This window comes from Thunnus thynnus, chromosome 4 (genome assembly GCF_963924715.1).
Source record: "Thunnus thynnus chromosome 4, fThuThy2.1, whole genome shotgun sequence".
Lineage (NCBI taxonomy): Eukaryota > Metazoa > Chordata > Actinopteri > Scombriformes > Scombridae > Thunnus > Thunnus thynnus.
Window position 1 is genome coordinate 26323684 of NC_089520.1, and position 27775 is coordinate 26351458.

Below are 27775 nucleotides of genomic sequence, written 5' to 3' on the forward strand. Positions count from 1 at the left end.
CGATACGTACAGTTTTAGAGCTAAAGCTGCAGGCGTACTCTGTGTGTGTGTGTGTGTGTGTGTGTGTGTGTGTGTTGTTTTTGGCTATTCGCTGATGATTGGTGCAGCCTCCTCCCATGGCTGTCTCTTCTTTTCTGTCCCCAGTTCATATAACATAATTATCTGTCTCTCTTTCTGTCTCATGCTGTGTTTCAGGCTGTGCCTTCCTCACCTACTGTGCCAGAGAGTCGGCCCTGAAAGCCCAGAATGCACTGCACGAGCAGAAGACCCTGCCAGGGGTAAGTCATACATGAGGAACGGCCATGTTGGCCCAGAAGCAAAATCATACATAAACACATCGTATTCACTCCGGTACACACACACACACACACACACACACACACAGACATATACACACAAACACAGATGCTCATTTTTAACATATAATGTCTTATATTTATTCCAAATCAAAGGGGACTCACCGTCTTCACCATGCTTGTCATGTACTGTTTATCACTGGCTGTACACCAGACATGAGCACAGCCCAGCTTTCTCTTAAATATCCGTCCTCTTCCTCTGCCGCTCTCCCCCCTTCCACTGCTTCCCTCTCTCTTCACTTTGACAGTCACACACACACAAACCCATAGGGAGAAACCACACACAGCATCGCATCATAGGCATACTATTTATAGTCCTTCCTCCAGTTTGTGTAAATGAGTGTGTGCCTCTGTGTGTGTGTGTATGTGTGTGTGTGTGCGTGTGTGTGTGTGTACGCATCCATGTGTGTGGGCAAGTGTGTGAGAGATAGACAGAGAGGGATGAAAAGCTGGTGGGCGAGTGGATGTAGGCTATTTGTACATTTATGTACGCGCTCTGCATTAAGGCCCCGGACTGGCAACAACATGAGTGTGCATCATGAATGTACATCACGATAGCACATCTTCACAACAGATGTTCACATGCTGTGGATGTTACCACTCACATGTACGATGCAGCTGGAAGCAACGCGTGTCTTGTTTTAATGTTCAGCTCTTATTCATGCATGATAGAACGAGAGATTTTTGACATTGTCAAAGAGAAGAGAGGTAGATATTCAGTTGTTAGCGTGTGTATGTGGGTATGAGGGATTATAGACATTTTCTTTAGGGTATACATGATTTTATGATTACATATTTGTGTGTGAGTGAATGTGTCTCTTTAATGTATTTCGGTTAATATGTGTTTGAGTGTGCATGCACCTGAAAACACATGCATCTGCGTTTGCGTGTGCGGCGCATTTATGTGCGAGCACACGCCTGCATGCGTGCATATGTGCGCGTTCGGAAGTTTTGATGCGTCTCTGTCAGGCCTGGCTCGGTTTGCTCTGTTCGTTTTTAATGACGCCTCCAGGGAAGCTGACAGTCGCCGTGTTGAGCGCATAGCCTTTGATGTGAGTGATTATGACATCACAGACGTGCAGCCGAGAAGAGCGGAGGAGTGGGGATCCGTGCTCTCAGTTTTTTTTTCACTTCCCAGTGGCATATTATTCAGAAAGAAAGAGGGAGGGAGAGACAGAGACACACAGAGAGAGAGGAGGAGAGATTAAATATTTGGCCAAAACCAGAATGCGATTTTGTGTTCACACAAAATGTGCTGCGATTGATGTTTTTGCCTTTGTTGGACCAGAATATATGGGCACAATAACAACCTTTTTTAAGGATTCTGTCTTCACATCTTTAAAAGAGCCTGAATTTAGCTTCACACGCTACATAGTAATGCATCAACAGCAAATAAATTTAATCAGTCACTTGCAATCAACATTGTTTTAAAAGGAAATGCTAATTAGCAATGCCTTTGCCAGCAGAGGACAGTCTCAGGTTTTGCATTTGATCGATGTTGAGCATTAAGTAAACAAAGGTAATGCCACAGGACAGACCTAGATGTTCAACAAACCCTGAAACAGAGCATTCAGAGAGGCAGACCAGGAGACTGTCTTTTGTTGCTGGTGGAGGTAAAGCCAGCAAAACAGAATAAATGAGTTCATTAGAAATAGAGCGAGGACTTGGCCCTGGGAAAGGCAGTGGGACGTTTTATGGCGCACGACTACACCCATGTTTTGTTTTTTTTTCACCTAGCTTCTTCTCTCTGCCTCCTTCCATCCTTTATCAATCCCCCACTCACAGACCAACACAACCAAAACCCTGCAAATGAAATCCCTTTTTTTCCCCCTCAAAGCCTCTTTCCCCTTCACTTTGCGTCCTGATGCGCTTTTTATCGTCAAAGTTGCTCCCCTACCCTTACATTTAAAATGTTTTCTGCCATCTTTTTTCTTTCGCTGCCAGGTGAGCCGAGAGAAGAGGGGATTTGGCTTCCTAGTGGAAATGCCCTGTAAGCATGGCTGTAGGCTGTTGGTGTAGCTCAGACAAAGTACTGCCCTGTGTGTGTGTGTGTGTGTGTGTGTGTGTGCGTGTATGTGTGTGTGTGTGAGTGTGCATGCAACTGAGCTGGTGCAGTGCCAGGAGAGATTTTGGGTAAACAAGTAGCAAGCAAAAACACTGATGTTAAAGTGACACTGACATTGAACTGCTCCTGATAGATGACAAATTGTTTCCACATCCCTCATCCCATTATATTGCCAGAAACTACAGGTACACAGGATTATGCAGATGGAACATTTTCTGCTAACGTAATTAAATCGGCTCTACTGACACAGTGTTACTGAATTGTTTGAGGGCATTCGAAACATTCATCCCAATCCAACTTCTTCAATGGTCTCTGCCAATCAGATCAGATATATACTATATTTCAGCTTATTTTTTCTAACATAATACAGCTGCACAGTGCATATTTCAGGTACATTTAGCCTGCATTTAAATTTTAAAAGCAATTTGACAGCAGGAAGGCTCTGCTCTAAGAAAATATAACCAGTATCGTGCTGTATATTCTATCTACATGATCTGTGGAGAGGAGTGTCAGTGTAGATGTGTTTCGGCAGGAATCTTTGTAAAGGATTTGGACAGCTTCTTTTCATCTACAGCATGAATAAAATACTGATAGACATGAGTGCAGTTCAACCAACAGCAGCATTTTATGGTGAACCTGAAAAAGATATTAAACCATACAAGCGATGAGGCCTGGTAGGAGAGGAAGCTTTTTAGGAGTCTGTCTTTGCCTATGCCTGGAAAACAGATAAATAAAATTCTGAGAAAAAGTAAGATAATACAAGATATCAGCACTGAAATAGTTGTGTTTCCTTATTTGAGGAACACAGCTATAGAGCAGATAAATGGAGGAGGTATTGGAGATACCGGTGACAAGAGACAGGCCTAAAATGGGGCGCGTCCCAAACGCTGGGCCCTAGCTGCCATATTTGTGATCCCGCGCTCCAGTTTCAGACTCGTACTACAGCAAGAGGCATTAAAAAGCCTCTATTGATTTTGGCAAACGTCCTCACGAGTGGGAGGATGTGATTTTGTGCATGCACGTGTGTGTGTGTGTGTGTGTACGTGTGGGTCACAGGGTGGAGTTGCAGAGCTAGAGCAAGTGCAGTGTGTGTAGAAACCACAGGGTACAAATACCCACTAGCAAAACCTCCCTCACACATATAAATACTCACACACACACACAAAAAAAGAAAAGACCAACCTGGCATCCACTCAAACACACTGACAGATACATACAGTATAGGCCACAGCACTACCATATACCCCCACACAGTGCACAAAAGGAGCACTCGTGAATACTTAGCAACATGTTTCAAGCTAGAGAATAATGCATACACACACACACACACACACACAGAGGCATGTGCAGGTACTAAACATACCGCTGATACTCACAACACATGCACTCACACTCCAAACCTTCTCTTCTCTTGTAACAGGAATACAACACTCCTCGTAAACACTTTCATTCAACAACATGATACTCTGATACTCATAGAAAGAGAGGTAGATGGAGAGAAATGAGGAGAAAGTAAAAGAGAGAGGGAGTGAGAGAGAGAAATACGGCGTCGATTGACTCACAGTGTAATAGTGAGCCAGATGAGAAAATATAGAACACTGTGAATCAATGCGTCATTTCAGAGCGCTTTCACACACACACACACACACACACACACACACACACACACACACACTCACATAATGGAGCACACATACACACGCAGAGTTTTCAGCCCAGGGGCAAACAAACAACAGAAAAGACGGGAAAGCAAATGAATAGCAGGAGGGGAGGAAAGAGGAAGGGGTTGATGAAGGCAAGTTGGAGAGAGTGGGTGGATGGAGGGAGTGGGAGGAGAGGTATAGTCGAGGTGCCTCCATACCGACTGATTTGTGTCTGTTTCTTTTTTTTTTCAACCCCCACCCTACCTTCTCTCAGTTGAGATAATGCCAGGGCAAGAAATCCATGGCATTGATTGGCTCCTGCGACCTAGTTTCATGGCAGCTTTTTCTCAATAAGTCGCCCTCATTGGTCGATAACTGCCAGGCTCCCCAGGTAAAGTGGGTGAAGGGGTTGGAGAGGGGTTTTGGTGGTGCTCAGTTATGATTTGTTTCTCCTAAGTGTGCACAAGTACAGTAGTTCACTCCTTCTTGTAGATTTAGATTAGTGGTGCAGTGTGCAGGAGCCATAGCTGCACATCCACATGAATAATGCTGCGGGGCCTGGAGCTAAAACACCCCCTCTCTCTCCCCAAGCCATCACCTCATCAACTATCCTAATCACCCTTATCCAAAAGAAAACCGTTTGCCACATAACGCGCTCCAATTAATGAATCCACAGTCATTGACAGAACACTGGAGTGATACGAGCAACATTTCCAGCAAAAGAAAATGCTTTTTTCTTTGCTCTAGCAAAATTCCCCATTATCACTTTCCATTGGGACACGTGTACTGTGTCTATTCTACGGCTAAATACTTTTCCCTATTATCGCTTATGATAATTTCAAATAACCCTTATTGCCCTCTTTTAAGTCTAAAAATGTGACTTTCTCTCTAAAGGGATTGATTGAACTGTCTGGCCAATTCAAAACACCTCTGGTAAGTGCTATTATTGGGTGATCCAAATGTTTTTTGTAGTCTCTCTAAAAGCTTGTCCTCACTTCAGAAATTTTAGAGGTGCCATAGCTCTTTTCAGCATCTCAATCTGTTGCTGGCTCAAGCTATTGTCACAGTCTGAAATCAACTTGTCCTTTCCTTGAGTTTGTATTGATCCACAAAAGCATAGCCTTACAACGCACCAATGAGTCTTCATCCTCAACAGCCCGCTCCACTGAGCATTTACAAGTGTTAACGTCACAGCTGGCACTTTATGATTCATCTATATACTCACCTGAATGGAAAGTGGCAAAAAAAAAAGGTCTTCCATTCATTTCCAGGCACAGTTGATAAGTTCTCACTGGTGAGAAAATTTGACACAAACTTCTCTCCGGTGTCCATATTATTGTTCAAGTGCTGAGAAATCAGCCGTCTAATTCTGGCATGTTTTGGGTTGTTTGATAAACCCCCAAAAGTCTTGCACTTCCTTACTGATATAAACCCAGCAGTGCTAGGACCGGCACTGAGGAGAGGACAGAAGCATGGGCTGCTGCAGCACAAGCTATTTCTCAAAAAAAGAAAATCTTTAATAGCATCCTAACCACTGTGCGCCCGACTTCAGCTCTGACCGTGCGTATAGTTCATAGACTTAGGTATTTCCCTAAGCTGGTTGTGATAGTCGTTCTGGCATTGTCATAGTTTTACCTCCTGCTGCTGCTGCTGGATTGAGTTCTCCCGACTCCAGCTGCTTTCAAATATCCTGCCAGTTCAGGGATTTTTTTTCTGAATACTTGTGTGTCACACTGCTATATCTTCTTGTCTTGTTCATGTTTTTAAGCCCCCACACATATAGTACAGTATGTCTTTCCACAACAGTAAGTGCAGTGTTGTCTGATGTCTTTATAGTAGCCTGTTCAGTTAATTTACCACACACATTAAATGTTGAAGAACAGAAAACACATAACTGAAAACAATAAAACCCAATAAATCAGTCACACCTACAATATAATTTATCTATTAGAGTGGTGTTTTACAGATTGTTGGAGTATATTATGGTTCATATAGTATACCTTTTCTTTTTATTGTGCATTAGTTCGACTTGACTACTCTGCTCTACTCCTATGTTTCTCACTCAGAGCAGCACATAGCAGAGGCTTTGAGACACCAGAGAAAAACGTTCATTCAGTGATTTCATTCTTTCCTCAGGCTTTACAGCAACATTTCCAGCGGCATGCCGCATCAATAGGCATATACAGTACACTTAACACAAACACACAGATTTTTGTAAACTTATAGACCTAATGAGCAACTTATTTCAGTCACCTAACAGTAAAAAGACCAGCACATCAGCAGGCACTGCCAGGAGTCATTGTAACAAAAAAAAAACAAACAGTATCCAGTGTCCAGACCAGAGCAAAGCTTTTAAGTGAGGCAGTATGCAGCCTGAATCTGGCAGGTCATAAGCCTGCAATAAAAATTCAAATGAGTCTCCCCAACAGTCAAAAGAAGAAAGACTTTCTGAAATTAGTGTTTGTAATAAATTCAGAGTTAAGTTCCACTGTTTGTTGATAATCTCATCATAGTTCAGTCATTTTCTTGTGTTTTTCTTCTCAAAGCTTACAGAGGGAATATGTTTTGTTAGATCACATACACCATGTGGCCCTGTACACATACTATGTGTACTTTTGGTATGGAGCTGTTTTCATTGTTTGGGCTACAGGACCCTTAGTTGTATTTAATGCTACAGTATACAATGACACTTTAGATCAGGGTTCACCAATTAGTTTTCCCCATGGGCCAAATTATGACAAGCAGTAAGTAGTAGTAGTAGTAGTAGTAGTAGTAGTAGTAGTAGTGGTAGCAGTAGTTGTAGTAGCAGCAGTAGTAGTAGTAATGGTGGTGCTAGTAGTAATAATTTAGGCCTGGGATTCTCAAAGCCTGTGCTGAGCGTCACACAGGAAATAAAATGCACTCTTGAAACAAAATAAGTCCATAACCAAGCATTTAATTATTTACACACACACACACACACACACACACACACACACACACTGAGAGAGACAGAAACAGGAAGACAAACAGATAGAGACAGACAGAGATTTTCAGTATATAAATATGAGGTTAAGTAACACAATAACACAGCACATTATTATTATTTTGACACTTTTAAAATGTGTGCTTATCAAATAATATCAGACTATAAATACCAAATAGTATTATTTGCTTTTCTTCTTGCAAACAATATAATTTGCTTTTATTTTTGTATTATTTTAATTTCTTTTTATATTATTTAATTGTTGCATTAAATTTGACCAACTATAGTTCACTGTTGTTTTAGTAGTACTGCCTTTTCCACTGTTTCTGTTCCCTCATTTCATCTATTTATTCTTTTTAATAAAGCTCTGTAACATTTGAAGTATGAAAAGTGCTATACAAATTAAATTATTAGTATTATTGTTGTTGTAACTATTATTATATCACAATAAGAGTGACAAATGGACAAAAATAAATGGATACTCACTCACCAATCAGTGAGAGAGGTGAGAGCGATGGGATGAGGCAATCCTTCAGATGTATTCTGTTGTGCCAATGCTGAGAGTAGTTGGCATTAAAACTGGCAGCATGCATAGTGCTGAAGTGCTGCTTTAGCTCATCTGCTATGCAGATAGCTACGGTCTGCATGCATATCAAGCATGCCGGTTTAGCATTGGCATGGTCCGGTAAAATAAAACAAAACTGAATAGTCCAGTCAGATTTGAACTGACGGTTTTCCTGGTTGACTTTGCACTTTTTTGTGCAGGCCATGTTGTTCTTGGTTTAGGGCAGTTATTGATTATCTGTGAATTACTGGTAATAATTCACTTAGATGACAGGTGGCTTAGCTGGTCAGTGGCGCTGTCTAGTCGAGGACTGTAGAAAGCGCAGTAGGTCATACAGTAGGTCAAGTCTACGGTGTGGGATGAAGTCAAAATAAAGTAGAGCAGTGCACACTTCATTTCACGTTATTACAAGTGCGTTCCCGTTCGCCAGATATTTGGCTCTCACGGACTGGACCTGGCCCACAGGCCACCTATTAGAGTTTGGTGCTTTAGAGAATAGTATGCATCTAATTTTTTGGCAACAGTTTGAGGCCCTTTCCTGTTTCAACATGACAATGCCCCTGTGCACAAAGCAGGTCCATAAATAAATTGTTTTCTCGGTTTGGTGTGGGAGAACTTGACTGGTCAACCGCATCCAACATGGGGTTGAACACAGACTACCGTAGGAGCCAGGCCTTATCGCCCAAGATCAATGGCCGAGTTCACTAATGCTCTTGTGGCTGAATGAGAGCAAATCCCTGCAGCCAGGTTCCAAAATCTTGTGAAAGCCTTCCAAGAGGAGGGGAGGCTCTTATAGAAGCGTATTATGTCCATGGCTCTGGTTTGATATATTGATTTATTTATTTGTTTCCTGCATCACATGGTGCACAGCCCATGTGAGTTTAAGCTGTCTCTATGTTCTGACCAAAGTGCCTGTCAGATGGTTGAACAGCATCTGAACCTCCCTCCCCCCACATTTTTCTGACGTCGGAATTGGTGAGGCTGTGTCCAACAATTTCTGTAACTTTTTGAAACCAACAAACTACATCTCATGAAGTAAGATAAATAAAGATCGGAAGATTCAAGAACAGAATGGTTAAAAGGGTCCAATTTTTTTTTTTACAGAAATGTTGGATTATGTTCAATCCAATATGGATGTGATGTCCCCATGTTTTTGGCCATATAGTGTAGTTTTGGTTAAAAACCTTGAAGGAGTGACACACGAATGGTACCATAATTGTAACAAAGATCATTACAAGCTGCCTACACATCATCCTTTGTCATATAAAGTCTGAATGCTGCCATTATCATTGGGCTCTAGGCCTGATGTTACAACCTCCCATTGCCAAGCGGAGTTTGAGCAGATTGTTCAAATGAGAAAAAATCATCTGTCTGGAGGCAACAGTTCACTTTAGTCCAGTAATCCAACTAATTTCAGAGGTGGTGCATGTTACCCGCTGGACTAATAGATTGATGATCCATATGTGAAATTACACACCTTTAACCAAGCCATATTGCAGTGCATGCAATGTCATAGTAGCAACCCAGAGAATTTATTTAATGTTAATCTCATCTAAAAAGGGGAGTTTTGAGTATTGGCCGGGACTCCCCAGTGTCAATATTTTAAAATAAGAATTTAGCAAAATGTCCCATTATCACTTTCCATTGGGACATGTTGTACGGAGAAATACTTTTCCGTATTAACGCTTATGATAATTTCAAATAACCCTTATTCCTCTCTTTTAATTGAATTTACCACAAATTGTGGCTGACAGATACAGTAAGACAGAGTCCTCAGCCAGCAGTACTAAACAGTGTGATATTCTCTCTAAAGGGATTGATTGAACTGTCTGGCCAATTCAAAACACCTCTGGTAAGTGCTATTATTGGGTGATCCAAATGTTTTTCGTAGTCTCTCTAAAAGCTTGTCCCCACTTCAGAAATTTTAGAGGTGCCATAGCTCTTTTCAGCATCTCAATCTGTTGCTGGCTCAAGCTATTGTCACAGTCTGAAATCAACTTGTCCTTTCCTTGAGTTTGTATTGATCCACAAAAGCATAGCCTTACAACGCACCAATGAGTCTTCATCCTCAACAGCCCGCTCCACTGAGCATTTACAAGTGTTTAACGTCACAGCTGGCACTTTATGATTCATCTATATACTCACCTGAATGGAAAGTGGCAAAAAAAAAAAGGTCTTCCATTCATTTCCAGGCACAGTTGATAAGTTCTCACTTGTGAGAAAATTTGACACAAACTTCTCTCCGGTGTCCATATTATTGTTCAAGTGCTGAGAAATCAGCCGTCTAATTCTGGCATGTTTTGGGTTGTTTGATAAACCCCCAAAAGTCTTGCACTTCCTTACTGATATAAACCCAGCAGTGCTAGGACCGGCACTGAGGAGAGGACAGAAGCATGGGCTGCTGCAGCACAAGCTATTTCTCAAAAAAAGAAAATCTTTAATAGCATCCTAACCACTGTGCGCCCGACTTCAGCTCTGACCGTGCGTATAGTTCATAGACTTAGGTATTTCCCTAAGCTGGTTGTGATAGTCGTTCTGGCATTGTCATAGTTTTACCTCCTGCTGCTGCGGCTGGATTGAGTTCTCCCGACTCCAGCTGCTTTCAAATATCCTGCCAGTTCAGGGATTTTTTTTCTGAATACTTGTGTGTCACACTGTTATATCTTCTTGTCTTGTTCATGTTTTTAAGCCCCCACACATATAGTACAGTATGTCTTTCCACAACAGTAAGTGCAGTGTTGTCTGATGTCTTTATAGTAGCCTGTTCAGTTAATTTACCACACACATTAAATGTTGAAGAACAGAGAACAGATAACTGAAAACAATAAAACCCAATAAATCAGTCACACCTACAATATAATTTATCTATTAGAGTGGTGTTTTATTGATCGTTGGAGAATATTATGGTCCATATAGTATACCTTTTCTTTTTGTTGTGCATTAGTGTGACTTTACTCTGCTTTAGTCCTATGTTTGTCACTCAGAGCAGCAGATAGCAGAGGCATTGAGACACCACAGAAAAATGTTCACTCAGTAATTTCATTTTTTCCTCAAGTTTTACAAGGCTCTTGCAGCTTTTACCGTGCAGCATGAAACCCACCATGTGATGCATTCTTTACTCTGATTTCTCTATACTAGTCTGATTAAGTTATAGTCAAGTTTTTTCTTAATGAGATATCTACAAAGAATGGAGTTGGCATTGGTGTGAATTAAAGTTTACTGAGAATTGTTGACTACAAGTCTTTTTTCTCAACAGTAACATAAATAATTGAATTACAAGCCCATGTAATATACTTTATTTAAGGAATTAGGTATCACTTGTTTTCCAAAATGGCTACAGAATTTTGGAATAAAATGGTTCTACTGTGTCAAAATTGATGTTCAAGTTACTTTCTACTGTAGATGCAATGTTGTTCTTTTGGTGAGATACCCAAGTATTTAAGTACCAAGTGCTACTTTGGTGTCATGCTGGATAACAAATAAATTATTTCACAATGACTGCAGAGAAAAAAATCGCAGGCCCAGTTTGAACAAGGGCTGTTATAATGAGAACAAGTATAAGAAAAATTATTGTGTCAGTTCAAAGCAAAGGGCAATTATCATGCAATGCTTGCATTGCTGTTTTCTCTGTCTTCTTTCATCATAACCCTGATGGCAGAAATTACTCAAGGAATGTATAACTGATTACTGAAGAGCTACCAGTGTAGTAAAGTGGAAACATATAGGGAATGATTACAGGACTCAGCGAGAAGAAGCAGGTTAGGTGTAGAAACAGTAGCCATTGATTTGTTGCTGGCATTGACTATACTGAATGTTTTTAAAACTAGGACCCATTGGCAAGCCATACTGCAATATTAATGTTGTTTTTCCACTTTACAAAAGTTCTTATAAAGCACAAACTAACCCCACAGTTTTCACAAAGGGTTTTTATTCTTCTGTAAATCCCATTCTCATGCTCAATGGTAATGTGCCAAACCCATTTTATTCCGTGACCTTCACCACCTCACCTTCACTGTAGCTGCTGGAATATATAATACAGCAATTTCAATTTCTTCGTTTGGCCATATCATCTGATGTGTTCGACAGAGTGGGAAGTGGCGCTCGGAAATCTTATTCCAGACCCCGCTGCAGCAGCTGGCGAGCTGGTGGCCGGCAGATGTGATAATGACACAACACACCAGCTGAGGCAGGATAGCGGGCCACGACTCAGGCAGCTTTTAATAATTGATGGCAACCAAGGCCCCGGATTGGCCAGTAATTGCATTACAGGTCACTTCTCAATAGCAATTTGTGAAAGTTGTGGTGATGTGTGCCGGGTGGCGATCAATAGGCACTGTCCAGAGATGCAGTCTATCTCTCTCTCTCTCTCTCTCTCTCTTTCTCTCTCATGCTTTCTCTCTTTCTGCTTGTATGAAGGCGAGAAGTCTGGTGGAAACATTTTTCTTTCAGTGTTCTGTGCAGCAACAACACTGTGGGGATTTTTTTCTCCGGCGAAGATCAAAATACCAGCTTCAATTTAAGATCTTAGTCACTGTGAGCACCTGCTATACACATTAACTTCGTCAACACCACTTTTCAAAGTCTAGAGTATCCTAAAACCCGGTGCCACTTATATGCTAAATGATGCTGTTTTTAAGAAGCATAACATTTCCTTAAAGGCAAACTCGACAGAATTTTAACACTTCACTACTCATGGGGAGACTCACTCAACCGGTTGTGTCTTCTGTTGCCCTGAAAATGAGACACACACTTTTCAACTTCATTATTCATTCTGAAAACATCTTCATGTTAGACATTTTCTGTTTGTCACGGGTGGTTATTTTGCCCAAACCAGTCACTAGTTCAGGCATGTGTCCCATCGACGTTGTTGTTAATGGACAACAGAAGCTGAAATGGCACTACAACAACCTGTATAGCTGTGTCAGTTTCATCCACGCCTGTTCCCATTTTTTGCTTAAAATGGATTCTGGCTCTGGCACAAGAGGATGACATTCCCATTCTTAATCGTGAAGGATTGAGAGATTGGCCTTCAACTATATGAATCGCTGAAAAAGTCAAAAAGAGCTATGGCTGTGGGGGTGCTTTGTCATGTCTGAGAGAATAACCCCTCATGATGTCATCGGGGTTATTTCAGCTGCAATGGAGACAGGCTGCATTAAAAATTGGGGTTGTATAGTTTGAAAGATGTGAGTTTACCAGGTAGAGGGTGTCTAATGAAAAGACACTAAAATGGGCAATGTAGGATCCATGCAGCAGTTTCGGAGTATGACACGTAATAGGGAATTAAAATTCAGGATATCTCGACCTCTACTTCATTGATTTTTACAATTATTTTTTGAAGAAGTGCAATACTAAATTTCTAGACTACCCTTTTAAAATTCCAATTTCTGTCTGCTGCCTGCTGATGAGACATGTAGTGACAATGCCATGAGGAAGAGAGTGAAAAGCAGCCTCAGGTGTAAGAGATTAAAATAACAGTTCAAATTCAGCCTCATCACAATGCACAGAGCGCTTTACTTTCCACTGTAGTACAGACTGAGCCCTGTGCCCCCTCTGGCTCCCTGGCTGCACTCATTCTCATGGAAGTTATTTACTGTTCTAGCAACGGACTCCCTCCCCCTGTCTCACACACACACACACACACACACACACACACACACACACACACACACACACACACACGCACTTTCTACTTTCCTCTTCTTTTTTCCTGAACCCATTGTTGATATCTCACCCGCTTTGACATGTAAACTATCACTGTGTCATCTCGCTGCATCTGGTGTTCATTCTTTCTCTCTCTCTCTCTCTCTCTCTCTCTCTCTCTGTCTGTCTGTCTCTTTCTGTCTCGCCGTCTCTTCTGGCCTCCTCCGGTTCCCTCTGCTGTGGCATGGAGAGGAGGAGAAGAGAGAAGAGTGGAGGAGACAGTAGATTTTGCATGCTCTAAATACGGCCTCTACGTGTGTGGGGTGCTGTCATCAAAGGAGAGAGGGGACAAGGGATGGTTCAGTTCTTTTGTGATAGTGCATGAGTGTATTTGTGTGTTTGTGTGTGTGTGTGTGCAACTGTTTGTGTGAGTGTGCATTAATTCTAGCAAACATCAAAGATGCTCCCTCATCCATCTCTCTGTCTTTCCTCTCATTCTATTTCTCCCTCTTTCTGTCACTCTCTAATCCTCCTTTTAGCATCATTTTGTCCGCATTGCCTTTTTTTTTTGTGTGTGTGTGTGTGTGTGTTGTTTTCGTCGTTATGTTCTGCCTTTGCTGGCCTGTCTGTTTTGGTGTGTCTCACCTCTCTTGCATGTGCTTGGCGGGGTGTGACAGCATTGAGAAGTCACCAAAGAGGTAAATGATGATAGGCCATCCATCATGCTTTATGGACTCTGTATGGTGCTGCCGTTGAGAGTGGCTGCACTGTGCAGTAACTCAGAACACTCTGTCCCTCCATATAACCTGGCAGGGGCTCTGCCGCTCGCCTCGCCTCTGCTGGGTGAGTGTTTATGTGTGTGAGACACAGGAAGAGCGTTGGTCTGACTCACCCACTTAAGTGTTTCACAGTGTGTGTTTGTGACTGTGTGTGCGTGTGTGAGGGGGGAAACAGAAAGATTGTTTGTCCACACTGCCAGATTGTGTGCAATGCGCCTTCATTATGGCCTGATATGCCACTGCTGGGAGCATCAACTCTGACCAGCACACGTAACATGTTCTTTGTGTTTATGTGTGTGTGATAGAGAGAGACAGAAAAGAGTCTGTGTGCATGTGTATTGCTTTTGTGAGAAGTGACCCTGGAAAATAGTTTGCTTTATTGAATGTCTTTTTAATTTTTCTACTCAATGTAAGATAGTGGTGCCATGTCTTTCTTAAAGGATAGCTTCAGATTTTCTCTCTATAACGGCTATGAAGAGATCCCTTCCTGACATGGTAAAGGTGTGTTCAGTCAGAATGCAAAGCGGATTTTAGTGGTAGCCCGATTACAATAAAGTCAACACAAAGACACAAGTAGAAGCGCATTTTCCTGGGATGACACAAATTGAGGTGAAAACACATTCACATGAGTTTCAACATGGGGGCGTCCTGGTGGCCAAGAGGGTTGGACGTACCTAACATATAGCCAACATCCTCACTTTCTCTGTCCACGTCTGCAGCTTCATTGAAAACTGACTCCACTTGATAAACATGCAGCGCTAAGACACACAGCCAATCTCCATAGATAATATAAGCACATATGTTGCTAGCTACAGCTAGCAAAAACATTGCAGCAGTCAAATTTGAGTGAACAAAACTAGGTGAAAATTCATTTTCCATGCTGAAGCAAATATGAGGCTAGCAGTCAAAGTTAGTCAAATCAAGTGTGTATCTTCCAAAATTACAGACTGGTACAAAATTCCCTCTTTGTGTTTCCATGGACCGTGTTTCCTTGCTGAGTGGCGGCAGAGGGGTATGTCATCGTAGTCGCGTTTCCACGACAAAACACCGCCAATAAACGTACTCGAGACTATCAGGACAATGATACTGACTTGATTTAGCTAACTCAGCCTGCTGAAGCCTCACATTAGTTTCAGCTGCACTTAAAAATGCATTTTTGCAGAGGACGAGGACCGTGGATTTTGTCCTCCATCTGTTACGTTGTAGGCGCATTATCAAGGGATCTCTTCACAGCCAGTATAGACAAGAGGAATGATTACAGTAATGAATAACTCTTTACATATGACATGTGAGTACTATATTAAGACAGACTCAACAGAATCCAAACCAATCCCTTACAGTACAGTAGTGTTATTTATGCAACAACAATTGTACCAGCTGGAATCTAAAATTTTAACATCCCTCTCATTCTCTTACAGCCTCTCTTGCTACCTTTTCCCCTTCTATCTGTCTCTCCTCTCTCTGCATCCTGTATAACCCCCTCCCCGTTGTGGGCCCTTTCACACTTTTCTTTTGTCACCTTTCCACATGGAAGAACAATTGCTCTGACAGAGTTCACTCAGTCTGTCTCTCTGTCTCTCTCTCTCTGCCCTCCTCTCCCACACTTCGTCTCCCCGCTAGATCCAGAGGGAATCACACTGTCTGAACCAAATGTGCCACAAACTTGTCAGATGATGTTTGTTTTCCACCCTCTCTCTGTACCTCTTTTTCAGCGCGCGCGTGTGTGTTTTAACTCGGTCTACATATTTGACAAAGTGCTCTGACATGCACCGCACTCGCACGTCAACAGAATGAAAATTTGCAGCGTCATTATTGAAATAGGAATCTGCGGAGGGAGGGGAAAGAGGGGCGGCCAGACTGAGTCACAAGGTTTGTGTGATAATAAGGTTTGTATGTAGACAGCTTGTTAGCATATTTGTGAAGACTATAAGTAAACAACCTTTCCACAGAGGCTCCCCAGAAACTTTGAATAAAGGATGTTTTGCTGAAAACCAAAGGTGTTTAAGGGACTGAACAGCTGCGTTCTTGCCACCAAAACCTGAAACAGAACTCCACAGAGAAACAAACAAAACACTCCAGCTCCATTTTACTAAGGACATTATTTGCCTGCTGAAATAACTGGTACTGACTATTGACTGGCTTTAAGAGAGATTCGATATGTCTCGTGTCTCATTTTGCTTAGTAAAGTGTCATTGAGGCCAGCTCCCAGGGTCCTGAATCCTGTGGATTTGATGGAAGTCAGGAGGGTTGGGCTTGTCTTTGTGAAAGTAGGATTGAGTGACCTGGATAATGCTTTGTCAAGCATTATCAAGCTACTTAGCACAGTTCAGCTTCAAGTTCAGGTTCTTAGTTACCACTCCTGTTTGTCTTCATTTCAGTTATTTGGTTTCGATCAAACAGTGTCATATGAAGCTAAATGTTGGAGGTACGGAGAACCTGGCCTTCCAAAGGCAGTACAGCCAAGGGCTCCTATCTTTTAAAAGTAATTTCAGATAACTGATCAATGGTGGACAGGACAAAAGGATAGAAAGGAGAGCAGGGCAAAAGAAACCAGACAAGGAGGACAGTTAGAAGGGTAAGTCTGCTGAGGAGCATTGTAACTCACCTCTGGCAATCCCACACTGTAAGTACACCTCTAAAACTCATCCCAAACTTTGGCAAGACGTGGCACCTACACCAGCATCCTTTATGAATGTCACACCCTGTGAGAGGAAAATGATTACGTTGCAAAGAAGACAGGGGGGCGGAACAGGAGGGGGTGGGAGAAAGAGAGAGAAGAAAAATCACTTTGATGGATTATGCTCCTCGTGGGACAACCTTGTAACGTTTTTGGACAGGATTCTAACTCGTCCAGATTCTCTGTTACAGGGATGATTCTCTTTTTTCTTCCATCTCCTTTTGTCATCCTAGACATGCACTGGCTGTGACAACTGCGCCAGCGCTGATACCTAATGATACCGCTTGCAGGAACTAATTACTACCAGTGATTAAGAGAGGAGACGTGGCTTCTACCACACATGCTGTCTTTGCGTGGGGGAGCTTTTTAATTGCCTTTGCCAAATAAATGATGGCCAAAGATGCATGGACCCAGGCTTCTTAATGGAGTCTTAGTGCTTGGTGGCAAAGAGCGAAGACTTCAGGGCCATTGGCACTCCCTGCACACAGATGGTGCCGCCTGTTCACGACCAGCGCCTGTTGTTGATCGGTGCGTTAAGGGCACCTGTGAAATTAAACAGACAAATGAATTCCCCACCGGCTGCGAAACAGAGTATTAGCATTTTATGAAAGATGGCTAAACTGAGGCATGCATTAACTGCTTTTAATGCTAAAGGGCAAAACATTTTGAGGTAGTTAGTCAGAGGTTTGGGCCTGTAAAGTTACTCAAGGAAGTAAAGATAAGGCTGTAGTAGTGTAGTGGTGTATTCTCAGCTTGATGTTGAAGATGTGGTGCTTGTGCAGTTTTGTTAGCCCTAAGCACATCTAGACCTAATTAACAATCATGTTCCACAGCAAGGTTGTCTTTGGCAAGGATCCAGTCCAACCAATAATTCATTTACGGAACAGTAACACATCTTCCTGGGCAGTAAAGGACTTAAAAGTTCGACGTGGCTCTTGCAGGAGCACTTAGTGGTAAGCTACCTAGTGTATATTTTCTCCGTTAATGGTTGCCGCGAGTAGCTCTCTCTGCACACTAATAATTAAAATGTCTGCTTCTTCACGTTAGTACATTTTTAAATTCTAATCTCTGAGATTCCCGTTTTTCTTTTTATTGATTCTGGGGGCATGTTTGGTAGTGGAAGTAGTTGCTTTTGTGTTTTTGCACTGCATTTGTGACAGCAACTCCCCGTAATCCCAAACAACATGAAATGAACTACTGACACTAGTAAAGCAGATGTAAGATGGTTTTTAAAGGCCCAAATGTACTGACAGCATCTGACGCACTCATTTTGAAGTACATCTATTGTTTTAAATGGCCAAATGCACACCAAAAGCATTATGAGGTGTGTCAAATTGCCTTGATGCCCCTACTCTGATCTTGTTTCGATTTTGGGGCGTCAAATGAGGACCCAGCAACCAAAGCTGTTTTTTCTGCAGCCAAAAAAGAGAGAGATAGTGTGAGCGAGCTGAGAGCACCAGCCAGTGAGAGAGAGAGACAGTGCAGCGTTGGTCGAGCGAGGAGAGGGAGCGGCGGTACAGTGAATGAGAGAAATAAAACATTATTTTCTGATTGTTTCATGGTGGTTCCGTTCTTTGTTTGTATGTTTATTTCGACCATCTAACAAACAAAAAAAAAAAACATAAAACAAGAATAACCAATAAAATGAACAGTAAACATATACAGCAAACTCTCAGTAAACATAAATAAAGCACAAAAAATGTTCTAAAGCACAAATAAATAACCATCAAACACTCGACAGACAATTTACTGTGAAAACAGACACTCTTAATTTAATTTCCCTTCTCTGTATTTCTCCTTTTCATTCATTCATTACATCCAAATAATGCAGCAGTAAATACAAAGAACAACAGGACAAATGTGTGTTGGTTCTGTGGTGTTGGCATTTCAAATCTGATGCCTGCAGTGCGCCATAGGAACATCAAATGATGCGTGTCAAATGAGGCGCGTCAATTAGCGCTTTCAGTGCGTTTGGGCCTTAAGAACGACCATTTCTACTGAGACAGAGAAATATCTACACTGTATTAATACATCACACATGATACACATGATAACAATAAACATGTTACAGTTGACTCAAATATTCAACCAAAACCATCATATCAGCTAAAGCCATCTGCTGCTTAGTAAGTTTGCCAATGGACCTACTGTACATTAGTACTTAGCAATACATCTAAATAACTGCATTTCAATCTAGGCACTCCTCCAAAATAATAATATAAGTCAACGTGGACTGCAGCTAATAAACGACAGTTCAGTCAGTCCAAGAGGAAAATATCTGCATCATTCCGTCACCATCACCGAGGTTTTTTCTTTTCATCTGGAAAAGGCACTGCTGATGTTGACTCTCCCTTAAACTCAAAGACAGCTGCTTTTCCTTTTATGGCAGGATCAGAAAACATGAATTCAGCCCGATTTTGACACGATTTTGTCATTGCTGACAAATTTCCAGCGTTGGGCCCGATTATGAATGTCGGGAACAGCCAACAGGCCTTGTAACGTGACACAATCGATTCAGGCAGGAAAACCTGCCGTCAGTCATCAGTGACCGTTTTTTTTTATCAGGTTTTCCTGCCTGTGGAGGAGGTGGAGATGAGCTGCTGCTCTCCCCGCTGTCTGAGACACGAAACGTGGCTCAGTTCGGTCAGACAGCTGCTGGAGAACAGCTTTGACTTTCTGTGTTGGTGCTTACATATGTGCACCAGAGAGTACTCTGTCATCCTATTGGTCAACATCAAGCAACACGTCGTAGGAGATGTCAAACTAGGCAGGAAAATACAAAAAATTCCAACATGCTAGACTTTTTGTTGGGTTGTCAGGAGGCGTCCAAGCCATGATTGACAATTTCTTGACCCTCCTCCCCGACAACCTATGAACTCGCGCAAGGTCATGAATGATGATTGGTTGGGGTCATTCTTGTAGTGTTGCCAGTGTCCCGACCAAGACACGGCAATAATTTATGGCACTATGATTGCCTAATCTGACATGGTGACCATTGTGAAAGACAACAATATCGTATAGTCTGATTCCCTCTGAGCGAATGATGTTTTTCTATACTTTGTATAAAAGTGTGGGCTTTGGCAGATGGCGCTCTGTTCTTCATGTGCTCAGTCTTGGTGACTGCTCGTACAAACTACACAGTTGCTCTTTTAATTGTGTCATCACTTAGTGTACGCCAGAGGATTTTTTTACCAGGAAGCAGCTACCCACTCAGAATAGGGGACTGTAAAACGGTACAAATGCTGTCTGACAATGAGTTGCAGTTAAAAACTATAGCTATTTCAGCATTCTATTAGCATACCAATAAATAACTGTCCATGTGAGCTACAATGAGGGAGGATGGGTAACATAGATCATTCACAGATGTATTTTCTTCATCTCTGCTCAAATGTGCTTAGTAAGCAAATGGGAAAACAGAATTGATGATGGGGGACCAACTTTTTTTTTTTCTTGAATCACCGCTTCTCATTCAGTCACAGATTTAGTACATCTTGGGGGTGGACAACTGTGCATTATGCTTACTTTTCCAGATTCTCTTCTTCTATACAAAATTATCTTCGGAGTCGCTGGCAGAACTTTGAAATCTTTTTGTTGAGAGCTGTGTGCAGGCAGTAGTACTGGTGAATCAATAGTAATTTAAAAGTTATAGCTGGATATGTGCATATACTGGACAGCGTGAGCAGGGTATGACTGGTGTGTTTACTCAATGAGTGCTGAGTCAACAATAATGACACAGCATTTCTTTTCTTTCTTGTTCTCCCCCCCCACCCACCCACCCTCACTGTCTCTCTCGCTCTTTGGGATTTCTCTGTTATTTTTCTTCTCTTGATCTCATTACATCATGACTTAAGGGCTGTATTCATTAAAGTTTAAAAGTACAATGCATTCCAAAGTCACTTGCAGTGAATAAAGCAGACCCTGTTATTCTGTCCCAGGCTCTTTGCTCTCTCCATTTCTGTATCTTTACCCCCTCTCATCTTTTTGTTTTTCTGTGCCATGCTGACGACCTGGAAGTGTGTGTGTGTGTGTGTTTTTTTTCATTTTCTCTGCCTCTATCTCACCAGTGAGGCGGGCCATTGAGAAAATCTGCCAACGCACAAGGCAGCATTAAGCTGCAGTGCTTTCAACAGAGCCCAGATGTTGAGACTAGCAGTTGACTCTTGATGACAATGCTCCTGTTCTTTAATTAAACTTTCAGTGGGTTTTTCTTCACTCTATGTTGGCTGCACTGACAATGTCTTTGTATATGTGGGAGAAAATGTTTTGGCTCTGTTTGATTGCTATTTTGTTTTTTTTCTACCCTGAGTCTTGGCAAAGAATCTTTTTACCCCTCAAATGACAGAACTTGACTCATTTGGGTTTTAGAAGATAAACTTACGTAACATGGTCCTGGGAGCGAAAAGATGTTAAATAAATCTCTTTAAATAGAGGCTGACAGAGTATCCAGCTGTGTGCGGTCATACATCTCCTCCTGAATTGCTGAAACTTAGACATTTAGCTTCATTTTTCAGATTCTTTCAGAACTATATGATTATGTCTGTTTTCTGTTGTAAAGAGGAAATATATCATTTGTATGCGACTACTGCTAAAATCCTTGTGTGAATACAACAAAAGCTCTGAGTTTTTCTTTGATTCCATTTCTGTCATTGTGGTAAAGTACAGAATGTCTTAGTAAGCATTAACAACTGTCTGGCAACTGATATTCCCTAATTAAATTCAGAGACTATTTGGCCTGTATGTTTTTTTATCATTTCTCTTCCAACTTTTTCAGTCTGTATCAGAACTGAGGCAACGGTTCTGTCCAATTATGTGCCATCAACTGTCATCATTTGGAGAACAAATAGACACATGTGTCCAGTTATTAATCATTGGATGTCATCTTTGGGCAACACAAAATGCTTGTGGTGATGAATTATTGATATGATCCCGGAGATAACAGTCGCGCTCTAATTGCATGTCATCATTACCAGGTTGAAACCAGTCCCCATGTCCCCTTAATGTGATTACACATTCATAATTGTGGTGTTATTAGCCTAGTTTATTATTCACAACAGCAAAGCCCACTAATTGGCATGGGTCCACAGCATGTTGACACTCATTCTCTTGATTAAAGGTATGTTTTAGCGTTATATTTTACATTTTTTATTTATGAATACATGTATTCTAGCTACTTGCCGTAGGGGCTGAATACTTAAACATGTTCCATCTTAAAAATTACAGTGGAAGAAAATGGGCTCGGATCAGGAACATCACAGGACAAATTCTTAATTCTGCCCTGCTTGCATGGTGATGTTTAGTCAGTTGGTTGGTCTGTAAGGTCCATCCATTATGTCAGGCCATGACAAAGGTGTGTTGAAAAGTAATCACAACAATTTTGCTGTAGATATTCACGCTCCCCGGTGTTTTTGATGACCATTTGAGCACCACCATTAGGCCTAAATCTCCTCTAGTACACAAAAAATATCAAGATCTTTTGGACAGATAGCCATTAAACTTGCTGAGGACATATCAACTTTGCACACAAGATACTATATAAGATACTATACTACACACTCTAATGCTCACAGGGGATAAAACCTGTTGATTTTAATGACCCTATGGCCTTTCACCTACCACCATCCCCATGATAAATTTACCCTTTTAACACCACTACTGTGGTAGCATATGACATGCATCAAAACACCCGTTGTTTTCTCCAAAAAAGAAGCAATTTTATCATATCTGGTCCCTGAATTTGTACATCCTGGCAACCGTACCCTGACTTCCTCTTCTGTCTGTATGATGTGTCCGGTGAGTGCTACAGGCATCAGCTGATACAGCGCTCCCTGGCACGACCGACCACTTTAAAATAGCATACTCATCAGTATGTTCTTTGTTCGGTTTAACACTTTCATATTGTGGAGTGTAATGAGCACTAGATGTATGGTGCTAGCCAAGCTTTAGATTGCAGCCTTGTTTCCCTCTCACTTGCTGTTGTGAAATGAGGACGCAGATATATTATTTCTAGGAGCCATTTTCACTACTTTGGTTTCTCAGGCACTGGTACTCCGTAGTCTCCTGGGAGCCTCTTTGCTATTATTTTCATATATTATAGTAATCTCATTCCCCTCGCTCTTCCCCGGTCTTTAATTCCTTTTTTTTCTCCATCAGACCTCACTCTTTTTTCTACTGAAGATGTCCTCATCTTCAGCTCTCTTACCTCACTCCGATCCCCCTCCAGCTACTCCCTCTATCTCTCTCTCTCTCTCTCTGGCTCACTAACCATCCACCCTTCCACCCTCCTCACCATATCTCCCCACCTTTCCTCTCACCCTCCCCACCTCCCCCTCTCTCACACTCCATCACCAGCTTCTTATCTGCCTCTCTCTCTGCATTTGCATCACCCTGACTTTTCCCTCTCCCCCCGTCTAACTCTTTGCCAACATGAACTCACTTTCTCCAATCTCTCTCTCTCTCTCTCTCTCTCTCTCTCTCCCTCTCTCTCTCTCTCTCTACTCTCAGTGTGGGTCTCTCTCTCTGCGTCCCTCTGAGGCATGTTTAATTAAGCGTAGGGCTATGTGTCAGAGAGAGAGGGAGAGAAGGGGAGAGAACTAATGCTATCTGGAGCACCAGGCTAGACTAGGCAGGGTCTCCTCCTCCTCTCCTCCTATTTTGTCTTCTCCTCCTCCACCTCCCCCTCTTCCTTTGGCCTGGGCCAACCATAATTACCCTGCTCATTAGCAGAGGGAAGAGGTAGGGGGGAGAGGAGGAGAGCCAACAGGGGAGTGAAGGAGGACAAGAGGAGAGGAACAAAGGAGCAGAGGAGGACAGGTGAGAAGGTAGAACTAACATCTACTTAAGGCTCGTGTAGGGCATGTGGAGGAGTGGACGACAGGGGTATTGTCAGGCGGGTGAAGTCAGAGGATGCAAACTTTGGGGGCTTTTTAGAGTAATTAGTAGCCTGATTAGAATGGGCAGGAGCATCACCCCTCACAGAGAAAAAATGTTGGAGAAAACTGGGAGAGTTAGAGCGATTATATACTTTTAACAATGCATTTGCATGTGCATGATTTGTACTCTGCATGTCACATGTTCCTTCGGAGCTTTGGTTGTGTGCATCATCAGGAATGGATGACACATGTCTGCAAGATACAATTGAGCACATGAACAGTTAGGGTTGTGTATAATAATACAGTACAGCGTTTAGTTACTGCATATTGTGCAAAAAAGATAGCCGAAGTCCTGACATCATATTCGGGACTCTGCTCCACTATCTTCTTTAACTCAATGCAATCTGTCATTCAGCATTTCTTTAACCTGTTTTTGTGACTAAATAAATGTATTTTTTGGGTTTACTATTTATATTCTAAGACAAAATGGCATCCATTACACCATTTGCTATTAGAAATGAAAACTTTGCTGTCTAAAAACCTCTACACTGTTCGGTCCTCGCTGTCCTGCTGTTATTACAGACATGTCTGATCTAACCGCAACGGCCTCAACTAACCCATGGACTCACCTCTTTTGTTGAGCCATGATGTGTAGCCCAGGACAGTCTGGGGTTTATGGGAAATAGTGTTCATTAAAGGCCACTGTAAGCAGAAATATTAAAGATCCCTTGTTGTTTTAAGATAAAATACTCTGCCTTGAATCATAATCTGTGTCTGATATGTTTTTTCCTCAAAAAGAAATTAAAATCACCTTGTTGAAATCCTTAAAATGACATATCCTCCTTCTCCCTCATCGAAAAATCCAGAATCTATGAATATGCAAATATTTTTCATTTCAAAAGTTTAACTGCAGGACACAAGATGTCTCCTACTTGACTGGAAAGTGCATTTTCAGTGTGCACTGGCTGCTGCAAGTTTCTACATCACACTTATGTAAGTTGCATACTGGAACACTATTGGCTCCAAACTAGTTGTGATGTCACAAATCCTCCTCGTAGGTACACAACTTAAACTCAGAATTTTGGTGAGCACAGAGAAAATTTCTCCCTTCAGCAGTTGAAGACAGTCTTCTCTCTGCACGTACATACTTCTACACAGTGAAGCTCAAACATCCAATTAAAGTAAGATTAAGAAAAACACATATTTTAGTGGAGGGGGACTTTAAGTAAACAACAATATCAGATTGTTTTATGTCCTTATCTAGTTGATGGGAGCCACACAGCATATTGTTAAGAAATATTTGGACTTTTAGTTATTTGTGTTGTTATAAATATCAGTGCTTGTAGAGTAAGAACAGAGACATAGAGAGAAATTTGTACAGAAAAGTAGGAAAGCTTGAATACCATATAATAATATTATGCTACATTTTCACATACCTTGCCAAAGCCTACATGTGTTACAGAGCAGAGTCCTGGCTGGTGTCAGGTGTGTTGATGCACAGACCTTACAAGCTTGCTCTCTTGTTTGTCCAGGCAAGGTTCCAAGAGAGCAGGTTCATCTGGCCCACATGTTGGGAGCTCTTTGGCTGTTTGGCCTCCTGTGTGCAGATTGGCTCAGATTACAGGATTAGTTTTTTCCTTCCCTATTAGTAAAATTGTTAAGCTGGAGAATTTTATTTTTGAGGTGTTGTTGTTTAAACACATCTTCAGATAGGGGAAAAAATCCCCTTTTGAGTTTGCATGCTCCTTTGATTCATTTTCATTTGTTTTTGAAGAAAAATACAGAGAAAGAAATGTCGAATTTAAAATATTATATGTCAAAATGTGTTCAAAGTAAACTGAGCATAACTCAGCTGAGTCTTGAAAGTCTCTTTTATCTGGGGGAAAGAGCACTGTTCCTCTTTTCTTCTCTGCTTCCCTTTCTCCCTTTATTTCTCATTTATTACCATGCATGTATCATCTCATGTCAGCCTCAGCTCTCTGCACCTTTCTCTCTGCTTTTTGCTCTCTCCCCTGAGTGTTTTCCTCCTGTTCCTCTTTCTCTATCTTAGCTCTACCCTATGCTGTTTTCATAGTTTTTATTAAAATTCCCTTGTTCAAATGAATCTCATAATAATGGCAAGTAAAATAACTTTCAGTTCTTGTCATTTCTCAATCCTCTACAGAAGCAACACAGAGTTTATTTAATTCCTTGTGTGAAGCATTTTACATTCCTCGAGGCAACACTTTGGTTGACCTCTTTGATGTGGAGAAATATTTTGAGCGACAGGGGGTTGCTTTCAAAGAAATCATAACCATATGTAAGGAAATAGACTTTTTTCTCTCAGTTCCAGCAATTAATTAATAGTGACTCCTCGCTAAATTAGCCTGCATTGTTGTGTATAACTAGCAACAAAATAAGAAGTGTTCATGTAAACAGTTTTAAAAATCCAGATTTTTCACAAGAATTTTAAAAATACAAATCTGGACTTTTCAATATCAGCTCATTGTATGTCTCCTATTTATTTGTAGTTATAAAATGGTCTGAGGCTGCGTTCATTCATTATAACAATACACACTAACGAATACCCAGTAGATTCATTTAAATAGAAGGCCATATCCCTTTAGGGCTACATTTTCAACAACAAGACCTCTACGTGCCCTAACAGCCCCATGTGGGTGTCTATTAGCTGCACCTAATTTGATAGATTGAAAATTGCCAAAGGAATTTGCAACACATATTGACTAATGTAGATTGGCTACATTGTTAGTTAATTCTGTGGCCCTGTCTTGTAGATGGGCGTTGTGTCAAAATCTAGTTTTAAGATCTTTATTTTTTATTAGTTTATATTTTGCTCACACAGTGCGCAATCTTAAATAAAATTTACCACAAATTAATTCTCAGATTTTATTATTTCAGCACAGGAGTACTGGTTGGTCCCAGGGTCTCTGGGCAAATAATTAAGCTACCATATATATTGTGTTTTGCTGTGTGCACTGTACTTAACACTGGGAACATGGAGGTGACAGGGTACATACACAATGCATAGGGGGCAGGAAGTACAGTGTGTCTGGGGGTGTCATTAGGGGCCCAACAGCAACTGTTTTTCCCTGGTTTTGAAAAAGGGTGATCATGGATTCTATCCTCCAAAGGAGGTTGTGTGGGAAGCTATTAAAAAGGCTCCAAAGCTAAACAGATTCTTAAAGGTTATGCAGTCAGGACAAGTTTTGGAAGCCTTCCATCATCCTCAGTAATGACCAGGTCAATGTCAATGAGATTGTGCTTTACTTACTGTATATGCTGATGATTCACCTTTGTATGCAAACACAGGTATGGAATTTCATTTGGAGATAGCTTAAGTAGACACTAGCCACCAAATACACATCTGGGGAGACAAATGAAAACCTAATAAGAGTCCATGAGACACCATAAGAAGTGGGTTCCATCAAAGCTGCATGTTCACAAGACATCAAAACCTTACGAACACCTGAATTTACAAGACTTCAGTTGTCTGCATAATTCATCACAATCTAAAAGCACATGTCTGTAGTGTCATGGAGTATCATTAACTCAGGTTGTTGCTCCCTCCACCATGTGTCAGCCTCCGCATCACTCACCTCTCACACTCTTCCTTCCAGCCTCAAGAACATGGTCCTTGCACCAACTCATTTATTTGACTAGTGATCTATAGTGACAAGCATGTTTAGCTGAACCAATGTAACGATGCATTCAACTTGGCTTTTCTTCACTTAAGAGAGAAAAGAGATAAAGAAATAAAAAGGAGGAGTCTCCTTTTACTGCCATGGGTCTCGGGTCTGTATGTCAAAAGGCCTATGTCCAACACCCTAGTGGATCAGGTTGACTGCATTTTGGATCGAGTCTGTTATGTTTGGGTCTATTCAAAATTAATTTCTGCACGTTGGGTTCGGGTAGGTTTTCCACGGGTCCTTTTCAGGTCAGGTCCAACATTTTGGACCCGTGAAGACCTACTTCCAGGCCAGTGAGCTTGTTTGATAAATAACATGCATGCCTCCAGGCACAAAGTAAATTTGAAAGGTGCAAAAGCCTTAGTATATCTGTCTCTGTGCATCAGTTTTTCAGTCAACAGTCAGTACAGAATGGGGATTTCTTATCGGCATTTAACCTTCTAACTCAACACAAAGTTGACTGATACTTAAACTGTCTAAACCAGCCAGAAATAATTGTTTCACATCAGTGCTGAGATCCTGTGTGG

At 41.5% G+C, this 27775-nt stretch overlaps 1 protein-coding gene across 1 annotated transcript in view; it reads left to right on the plus strand.

Annotated features, from left to right (window-relative positions):
* celf4 (CUGBP, Elav-like family member 4) overlaps positions 1-27775 on the plus strand; it is an 88039-nt gene that overhangs the window by 21558 nt on the left and 38706 nt on the right. The window contains exon 2 of the mRNA XM_067587947.1: positions 196-278. Coding sequence (XP_067444048.1) covers positions 196-278 — 83 coding nt within the window. The remainder of the gene's footprint in view (positions 1-195; positions 279-27775) is intronic.